Source organism: Schistocerca serialis, chromosome 6 (genome assembly GCF_023864345.2).
Source record: "Schistocerca serialis cubense isolate TAMUIC-IGC-003099 chromosome 6, iqSchSeri2.2, whole genome shotgun sequence".
Classification (NCBI taxonomy): Eukaryota; Metazoa; Arthropoda; class Insecta; order Orthoptera; family Acrididae; genus Schistocerca; species Schistocerca serialis.
The window spans coordinates 451,140,944-451,151,976 of record NC_064643.1 but is presented as its reverse complement, the minus strand read 5'-3'; the positions used below and the strand labels follow the sequence as shown (position 1 = coordinate 451,151,976).

The 11,033-nt window shown below is 37.2% G+C and overlaps 1 protein-coding gene across 3 annotated transcripts in view; it reads right to left on the bottom strand.

Moving 5' to 3' along the window:
• The window catches only part of LOC126485149 (RNA-binding protein 25), a 188,022-nt gene that overhangs the window by 63,327 nt on the left and 113,662 nt on the right, over nt 1–11,033 (bottom strand). For all 3 annotated transcript variants that reach the window (XM_050108815.1, XM_050108814.1, XM_050108816.1), the window contains one exon: nt 9–247. In XM_050108815.1, the coding sequence (XP_049964772.1) occupies nt 9–247 (239 nt within the window). The remainder of the gene's footprint in view (nt 1–8; nt 248–11,033) is intronic.

Genomic DNA, 11,033 nt, shown 5'->3' with positions numbered 1-11,033 from the left:
TAGTTTACCTTGAATGAGAGTGATGCCTATCTCGCTTCGAACGAGTTTTGGCAGAATAAGAGCTGTCTGGTGTTTGACTTCTTGTAGCATCCCTATTGTGGGATCTTGACCTCGAACGACTTTTGGAGACCGAGCCTCGAGATCTATTTCGCGAAGATGAAGCTGCTCTCCTTTCTTTCCTGTCTCGCTCCTCACGGTCTTGTAACTCTTTTCTCTTCCGTTCAACCTCCTTCTCTTCTTCCTGTTTCTGTGTAGAGAAATGTTTCATTTGTTAAAGTTTCACATTCAGAAATGAGGTGGTGATATGCTCAATGACCACACACTATGCACACCACACTCCAAGAAGCCAAATGTATGTTCTACTCCAAGAATGTACTAAAAGTGTTTTCAAACAGCAGTTGAAAGGTCTTCACAAAAATTCAGTTGCATGTGACAGCAATGCACTGAAACTGTCACTACAATGAGGGTAACACTTAATACAGCAATACATAAAAATTGCCAGAGATGAAATACTACATAATTCAAGCCTCCATTAAAAATAATAACAATTAATGGATGCTGGAATTTTCTAATTAAAGAAAAATGAAGTAAGACAAAAAAACAGAATATTATACATTACATACATTTTGAGACATCCGCACAGAGATGCAATGGCATGAAGAAACTGGAAACCAAGAGAATTTGCTCAGAGAGAGTGTTATATATCTTCATCTTCTGTCTTCCTCAGAAAGTGATGGAAAGTAATTCAATACCAATAGTCTTAACTGAAAACATTACATAAAGGCGCAAAGAAACACTAAATATTGCAGCGTATCTGTGTGTCTTTTGAGCCAAATGATCGAAAAATGCTGGCAGCAGAACAGTGTTGGATCACTGGCCACAAATTTTTACAATGAAGTCAACTCTGCTCTATACCAGCAATTTTTCTGTTTTCCATAAAATGGATAAGTGCCATATGTAACTAATTTCATGATATATATTAGCAGATATAGAAAACTACAAAAAACAATATAGAATTCTTTTTTCTAATTTACATTACGTGGAGAAAAATCAATAAAAAATATATACAAATATACATACTCATGTCCTACATCAATTGTCTGCAATTCTAGTGTAGTGAAGTGAACCGAAACAGACTGAACTCAAAAAGTGCAAGCAGCTCATGAATCATGTTAGCAGTAAACAGTTTGTTTTGTGAAACTGTGACTCATATTTCTTTCATTTCTTGCTGGGTCCAAAAGGAACAGTGTGTTCAATTTATGGAAGCTGTTATGGTGTGCAGTCTTAACAAAGAGGAAGGGGGAAAAAATGATCTTTCGGCACAGACGGACATCATTTCACAAATGCACTACTTATTAAGCTATTACTAACGCCTAATACTCTAGTACTGTCAATGGTATAAATTTATGAACAAAAAGAAGAGTCTGGATTACATTCAACTGGTCACCGTATTAATAGAAATCAACTGTCTCAAGTACAGTGTAAGTAGTGATGATGTTGAGCAGCAGGCACATTGTCGAACACGTAGAAAACTACAACCACTGATAAAGGTTAAACATCCAGGGCAATATCATTAGTGAATCCAGGTAATTCAGAATATCCAACAAACAAGACACAGTCTTTCTAACAAACACATAGCCCAACTGAGATAAAAGACATCATAAAGAACAAAATTTCAAAATTAATAGAGGTTACTAACTGCTTTTCTAATAACAAGCTACACGACAAAGTGGAGGCTATCAATCTAATCACTTTGAAGTCAACATAATATCAGTTTTAGTGATTGCTGTCGCCCAAAAGAATGTTCCAATGCTGGAATGTTCCAATGCTGGAATGTTCCAACGCTGGAACGTTAGCAATGCAGTAAAGGACATAACTTGAAAATAATACTACAGTTTTAAAAGACTAAACAACAAAGTGCATAACAATTTGGGATTTATAATGCCATTAGTTACTGATAATTAATTTTTTTTTTTTTTTTTTTACTGAAACACATTTTACATGTCAAAATGACTTAAAGTTACATATAGACTTGGAAGGGTGAAGATGCTATGCTGTAAAATGTGGTTTGCCAGTTGATGAAGTCTTCCAGAACTGGAAGCTTAACCTCAATTTGTTGTATGAAGATCAATAAGGGCAGTACTACAACCAATTAAATAGAAATTCAGCTCACAGAATCGGAAACACAAATATCTCAGCATTGTTAACAACACAGGTTCTCAGACTCTCCGATTTCATACTCCAAAGTGGATTTTATTGCATCTATTTAATGAAGGTGAAAGACAAACTCTTTCATGCTTCAATATAATTATCATCAAAGGGGTCAATCCACAGAATCAAAACACTGCTTTATTGATGTGGGACTTATCATACACATTATCGAGGGAATTTGTAACAGTGACACTGCCACAATTTCCATCAAAGCCAGTTGTTTTTATGACAGATTTTACCAGTATATCATATATGCTTACTACCCAGTAAACATTTCAGGCAGCTCTGACTTATTTTAATCATTCATACTGAACACTCAGATGAAAGATTTGACATGTCGATACAACTTAAATAAAATCCCAATTTCCTCAACTCCTTACAGACTGTCACCAGTTTTGGAGAAATGATTGATTGGTATAAAGTGTCATTAACGAAGAATTTTAAGACACACAGTATCAAAAACCTATCTTTTTCAACATACACAACACAACTGTTTTAAAAAATTACACTAACAATTACTCTACTGATCAAGATGACAATTTACACTTAGCAACTTGTACCCTTACAATAATGCAAAATTTCACTGCTATCATCATCTCTGTGTTTGCCTAAGAACTGTACAACGTGAGTACATAACTATTACATAATTGGAAGACCAAAATAATTTGACCAGATCAATAGCAATTCCTCCAAAGCAATAACAATACCTGACAAATCATACAAGTAAGTCCATGCACTGACATCAAATGGAATGCAAATTTGCACTAATTGTGGGAAGAGCGAGTGGTAAAGTTTATCAGAGAACACTGTACTCTTGTACACAGACCTAATAATCTAATAAGCTCTCTTCCTGTCTGCTATTACTGACTACTTTAATACTAACTGCACACTACGAAATATTCCATGTGTATCGTATAGTGAGAAGATAACATGGAGTTGAAACAGAAGTTGAAGGCTCTTGACACACCAGTTCCATCGATTTGACAAATACAGTACAGAATCTAGCCGAAAGGAAACATGGTATCATGTTAAATTGTTGTCAACACTGCATAAGATTTAAGTAAGAGAAGATTTCAACGGTACAATGCTTCGACAAGTCAGAAGTTCTTCACAGATCATAACAGCAAAATTAAAGACATCAGAGCAGATACATTCCAGCCTGGATGGGAACGAAGTAGAAGAAAAGCACACAACTGCATCAATCACATAACACACACTTATGTGAAGAATACAAGCAAAGGTGTATACATCTAAATCAGAGGAACATGTGATGGCCTTGAGGGGAACAGACAAAGATATATAGACAATGAAAAAATTATAGACACTATACTTGGAAACTATTGTCTCTATATACTTTGATCCAAATCGATCAATGTTTTATCCAGTTGAATGCTGACTATAACAATAACATTATGAAAAAATATAGATTGTTACTCACCATAAAAATGAAACACTGAGTTGCAGAAAGATACAACAAAAAGACTTTTACACATAGAGCTTTCGGCCAAAGTCCACTTCAGAAAAGAAAACACACACACACACACACACACACACACACACACACACACACACACAAACAAACAAACAAACAAGCACACCTCACACACACCAATGCTACCTCCGACCTCTCTGGCCGGAATGCAATCGCCGCTTTGAACAAAAGCAGCAATCCAGAGTGGGTCAGAGAAAGGGGGAGGGATAGCACGGTCAGTTCAGGAGAGAAAACACTATCTGTCAGGGCGTGCAGGGACTAAATGATAGCAGGATAAGCTGCCAGGCGCAGTGGCAAGAGGCTTTGAGGGAGGGAGGGGAAACAGAGAGCGGCACAGAAGAAGAACAGAGAAGAGTACATGACTGGTGAGTGCACTGGCAAAGAAAAGCACACTTCAAAGGTGAGGGGACATGAACTGGGAGGAGGTGACAGGATAGCGAGGGTGGAAACTTTTGGTTGCAGTGTATGGGAACAGCCAGTTACCGTAGGCGGAGGCCGTGATAATTTCCGGAGCAGAGAATGTGTTGGAAGGATGATTCCTATTCACACACTTCAGAAAAGTTGGTGGTGGAGGGAGGATCCAAGTGGTCCAGATTGTAAAGCACCCATTGAAATCAAGCATGTTTATGATTTGTTCAGCTGCATGTGGGGCCACAGGGTGGTCCACTTTGCTGTTGGTCGCAGTTTGGTGGTGGCCATTCATCCTGGTTGACAACTGGTTGGTAGTCACACGAATATAAAGAGCTGTTCAATGATTGCAGCAGAGCTGACATACGACATGGCTGCTTTCATAGGAGACCAAGACTCTTAGGGGGTAGGATTATCCTGTTGCAGAACTAGAATAGGATGTGCTGGGTAAGTGGACTGGGCAGGTCTTGCACCCGGATCTTCCACAGGGATATGATCCCTGTGCAGGAAGTTGGTATTGGGAGTGGCACAGGAATGAGTTAGGATACTGTGGAGGTTGGGTGGGCTAAGGAACACCACTTTAGGAAAACGGGAAGGATCTCTACTAAAGTGATGTTCCAGCGCCCACCCAAACTCCACGTCAGTATCCCAAACCCAATCCCTTGCCACAGGGCTCATATCCCTGTGGAAGATGCAGGTGCAAGACCTGCCCAATCCATCCACCCAGCACTTCCTATTCCAGTCCTGTCACAGACTTACTGTACCCCATCAGAGGTCAGGCCACCTGTGAAAGCAGCCTTGTCATGTATCAGCTCTGCACAGCTTTTCTCATTGATATGATTACCACCCAGCTGTCCACCAGATTGAATGGCCACCACCAAACTGTGGCCAAGAGCAAAGTGGACCATCCTGTGGCACAACGTGCAGCTGATCATAACATGCTTGATTGCAATTGATGCCTCACAACCCTGAGCATCTCAATCCTGCCTTCCATCACTAGCTTTTCACAACTGCAAGGAAGGGCCTTAAAACACATTCTCCACTCCTGAAATTATCCTCAAATTCAGCTTACCATAACCCGCTGTCTCCACACCCTCAACCTAACAGTTTCCGTCCTCTCTGCCCTACTGAAGTCACGCCCCTCACCCTCATTGTGCGCTATTCTCTGCCAATGCAATCACAAGTCTTTTTTACTTCCTGTTCCCTCCACCTCCCTCCCCCACAGCATCCCGATGCTGCACCTAGAAGCTCATCCTTTCTATTCCCTGGGCACTCTGCCAGACAACACACTTCTCTCCCCCCACTCATACTCTACTATCCCTCCCACTTTCCTTTCCATTCCCGACTGCTGCTTTTATTTAAAGCAGGAGTTGCAGTCTGACTGGTGTGGTCGGAGATAGTGGTCATGTGTGCATAAGGTGTGCTTGCTTGTGTGAATGTGTGTGTGTTTTCTTTTATGCTCAATATGTAATAATCTTTTTGTTATGTCCGTCTGCAACTCAGCATGACATCTCTATGGTGAGTTGCATGTATCGTTTTCATAATGTTGTTCTAACCTGGACTTCTCATTGTTTGAAAATGATGAGAATTCTCTTATGCCTGTCATCAATTTCAACAGCACACACACAATCACAAGTTATAATATTTACTCTTTAGAAGCTAATGAATGTTTTGTGCAAACATTTTATAAGAGACAACATTTAAATTTTTGAAATCAGTTATTTATACTTTATAGAAATTACTAGAAGATGATTTGTTTGCAGTGTTGCTTCAGGTTTGTGGATAATTTGGAACATAATTTCCACAACACATAAAATATTGTAAGGTAAGAATTTCCATTATACTTTAAAAAAAAATGAATATTTCTACATTATTCAACTGTTAAAAACCTAAAATAAAACTATTTTTCACACAGACAAAAAAGTGTTGGAAGATACCATATATGGCATTCATATATTCTCTCTCTCTCTCTCTCTCTCTCTCTCTCTCTCTCTCACACACACACACACACACACACACACACACACACACACACTAGAATAAATGGACTACAGTGCAGAAAAATTAACTGTTTAAAAAATAATCTGCTCTTAAAATCAAACTTTAAGAAAGGGGGAAGGAAGGGCATTTTATTGCTTTCGTTGAAATGATTTTTACTTACAGAAAGATGAACTCGTTGATAAGCGTTTGATGAAAGCTGAGTATATTGTTGAATGTTTATGCAACATGACGTACTTGATGGGCTGGGAAATATTGCACAAGTCAGGAAATAGTACAGCCCACATAGTAAAGCCAACAAGACATTATCTGTGTTACTCTTAATTTCATAAAGTATATTACTTGTTAGCCCAAGTAAAGAAAGTTTTATATTTTCTGCAATTAGGATAAATAATTTTCATGACAATCACATGTAATTCACCATATGAACATTGCTAATGCTGGTAGTTACTTCATCGCACATAAGAAAATACAGCACTTTGTGTATAGAAAAATTGTTTGTTTCTTGGGCTAACATAAAGTACATATTACATGAATATAATACTCAGTGTGGATATACACAAGCATTAAACTGTAACAGTAACTGATCACAATTAATGATATTTACAACAATGGCATATACACAAACCACAGTCCTAAATAATGATACGTAAATGAAAAAGCATTCAAGACAACAAGAACCTTAAGTTCTATGTCAATACTAAAACATTAACTAGATACAACAAATACAGGAGAGATCTTACCGTAAAAGAGATGCATTTTTCTGGACAATGGTGTTATCTGGCTCAAAAGTAGGTCTAAATGAAGTAAAGAAAGAGTTCAAAACATACACTACCCAGCCACATTCAAGTGTCAGAAAAACTGCTAAATCTCAGCAAATACTAATTAAACGTCTTGCTCTGCTATGGTTAAAGATATCATGCAGCTGCAATGAAAACCCTGCCAAATAGATAATGATAGCAAAGAGTACAAAGACTGTTGTATCTCTCCCCCAATTTCTAATCCTACTACCACACACACAGAGGGTAGACAGTAATGTATGTAGAGAACAGAGAGAACACCATGAATGAAACAAATAGGTTGAAATAAATTAAAGTAGCTGATATCTTAAGCTATATGTGCGCCAAAGAATTTGCATATATAATGAAAGAAGCACATGGAACAGGTTTCTTTAGGATGGGTGCAAAATTTATGTGATGAAATATAGAATAAATCCCAAATTTACAATAAAAACCGAAGTAGCAGATAGTAAGAGAACGTTTTATTTAGTAAAAATATTAGCAGGAAAAATATTGCAATTATTCAACATGTAATAACTAGTAAAGTGTTAGCACCTAAGAAGTTATTACTTCAGCATATTAAAACATTTGGTGTTAGAAACTTCTGAATATTCCAATTCAGTGATTATCTTCTCCGCAAAATTTTGAAGTTCATTCTAGGTCCAAAGGTATTGAGTGTGGCACACAGGACTGATACATACAACTAGAACAAAGTTTATACCATGAAAATTTCCTGCTGGCTTCCGTGTCGGGTTCTTCAGCCGATGTCTGACAATTTTCCCGGTGTTTTGCCAGTACGAGTGGCTAGCACTGTGAAAGCTTCACCCTCCATTGCTGGTGACTGACTGCCACAAGCAATGGACGGTGAAGCTTTCACAATGCTACTCACTAGTGCTGGCAAAAACGTTGAAAAAACTGTTAAATGAACATTAGTCGTAGAAAGCGAAACACAAGCCAACAGGGAATTTGTCAACAAGTGGCCACGAACACCTTAACAATTTTACACCATGATCTCCGGTTTCAAAATTCTACACTTTTCTCTTATATATAAATATATAATCTGTATGCTTGTGTGTGTGTGTGTGTGTGTGTGTGTGTGTGTTTTGATAATCCCATTTCAGTTTTATCATGGAAGTTTATATCAGTTACATTACTGTAAAAAGCAAACAAAGTGTCAGTTTAAAAAAAAAACTGTTAAAATTACAAAAAGAAAGAATGCTGCCCAATATTTCCTGTCAGAATGTGAAATTAATAGTACTGCAGGTAGAAAAACCTAAGTTGGGAAATATTAAATTCAGCTTTCAGAACATAAGTTCCCTTCTTCTGGGATGAAAGAGAAATTCTTCTGAAAGGGGTAGGAGGTGCAGGTAAATCAAACCGTGGATTGCAAAGGACCCACCTATTTGAAGATATCTTGCCCATCCCCCACCTCCTCCTTGCCCATCCCCCACCTCCTCCTTCGCAACCAATGCCCATTTCGTCTCTGAAAATGGAAATGTACAAGTTCTGAAAGCAGAGAATAGTATTTTCTACCAGAAATATTTTTATTGGCATTAGTAGTGACTTCTGTCTCCTGAAAGTAAGTACAGGCCAGCCATTCTAACTCCTTGTACTCGTAAAAGGCAAAGTAATTACAAATACGATAATCAGCTTGTAGTCCTTTCATGACCACACAGACTATGTATGTTCATCATTATATTCAAAGATAATTCAGTATTAAAGAAACTGTCATCAAATGGTTTGCTGGCGCAATAGCTTTTATACACTACTGTATGACCAGTTCCCATCGTATTCATGCTAACACTTACCTATGAATTAGGAAACAATCAAGTGTGTTAATTACACCCTCATAACACAGAAGAAAAATATTTAGTTATTTTAGAAAGTAAGTTGGGTCCTACCTCAATAAACGGGTCACAGATGGTCTTCAGCTTCTCTTGAAATGTACACAAGGCATTACAAACGAAGTTGGTTGTATTACAGGAATGCTCACACACAAATTGTGAATGCACTGATACATTATGTACAGCTACACTTCAAAAAACAAGAAACCTGCTTTTTCTCATCTCGTCCATGACTCAAGTTTCACAAACTTTTAATTCAAACCTGATACCCTACAAACTGATGCTACAATAATCAGCTTTTTCCCTTCTTCTGTTGTACTAGTACGTAAATATTAAAATAATACAGGTAACTCTATGTTAATCGAATTTACATACAAAAGCAGAGTCATTACAACTACATAACTACAACAACAATTGCTGTGCAGAAACAACAAAAAAGTGAAATTGCTGAAAATTATATTAAAAAGCTTCTAAACAGCTTTATTTAATACCAATACAAGTTTCAAGTCATGCCTATCTTCAGGTGGATAACTTTTCCAACTACTGTAATGGATTTTCAGTGGCATGCACCATCTTCTACAATATGTTCTAGTGGTTGGTATTTAGTCGTGCTTCGGTCCTTAGTTCTTTACATGATAAAACATGAGAGTGTTGTTGTGCCAACAGCACACACATTGTAAACAAACCACTGTGGCACACAAACACTACACAATATTCATCATGTCTGTTGCAGCCTCAGGCAAGTGAATTACATTCGACATTTTCCTTCCTCTTTGCATAGTAAACAAAAACAATGACTGTACTGCACATGGATGAGGCTGTGAAGGATATTAGGAATATTATGAAGTGTTTGTATGCTACAGTAGTTTGTTGAGAAGGTGCGTGCTGTTTATGCTGCAACACTTTTAAGCACCACCCTGGTAAGGAATAAGGACCAAAGCAAGACTGAAGACCATCCAGTGAACATGTTCTAGGCGGTGATGGCATGCTGCTGACAAATACATTACATGATGCATATCTTCAGATGGCTCACTTTTCCAAGTATCATAGCCTGAAATCAGTAATGGCATAAAATAAGGCTTTTTAAAATTATTTGTGGCTGGTTGCATCCTTAACAGCCACAGAGATCAATATCAGCATGGATAAAACAACATTTATACAGAAAAAGTTACAACTGAGTACATTCCAATTTGGTTTTCAAATACCTAAATATTTGTATGCCTTTACTGACCTACACTAACACCTCCCAAATACAAGGATGTATTTTCAACATCTCAGTTCATTTACAGACATTTGATAACTATACAACCAACCACAATATATTTTTTTACAATATGAAGTGAAAAATAAATATATTAGAAAGCTTGACAATACAATCTTGCCTCCTCATTAATAAGGGTAGAAAGCAAGAGGTCAGATTTCCTTGCAAAACCTGACAATATATCACAGGAAGAATTTCTCCTAAATGACTACCATCATAATTTTACAAAATTGTTAGTGCCCAAAGGAAGAGTTAACTCTAGCCAGATCTAATTAAAACAGAAAAAAAATAAAATTGTACTCTAGCTATATGTTGTTTAGAAAACCATAGCACTTTACCCGGCTAGATTCAATGGGAGTTGTTACATTCTCAACTTCTTTTTACCCATGAACTGACTTAGCCCGACAAAGATAGAGGGCCTACTGTTTAACATTGACTGTTGATCATGCTGCAATTATACATTTTTGGTAAGTACGAATCATAACCAGGTGTAAAAGACCCAAAAAGCGACTCAGAAAGAGCCTAGGACCATTTGCACATCAAATCTCCAATTAATTAAAATGTCATTATAAATTTCATGTTTTTAAAACACATTTCTAGAAAAAAAAATACTAATAAATTAACCCAACTTTAAGTTAATATATGAGCAAACTGTATGTCCCCCCCCTTCAAAGTAAAGTTGTGAACCAATTACTAATACAGCATGTATAAAAGTACAGAAACAGATAACATCAGTTAAAATAATGTGGCTTTTAAAAACAACACCAAAAAAATGGATATTGTTGCTCCTTTGAAACTAATTTACACAGATAATATGTTATTTCTGTCTATATTATTCACGAATTGAAAAAGCAATCTCTGCTCCAGTGCTGTGGCTCGGAAACAAGCAAAGCAGCAACCATTACTGTTCTCAAATATGGTAAGTGGTTACAGAATAAGCCCAATGTTGCTTTGTACATGAATGCATCAGTTCAATTAGGGTATTGATCAATTTGAGAGAAAAGCCACCTCTAGATTTGAAAATGTTGTGGGAGTTGGTG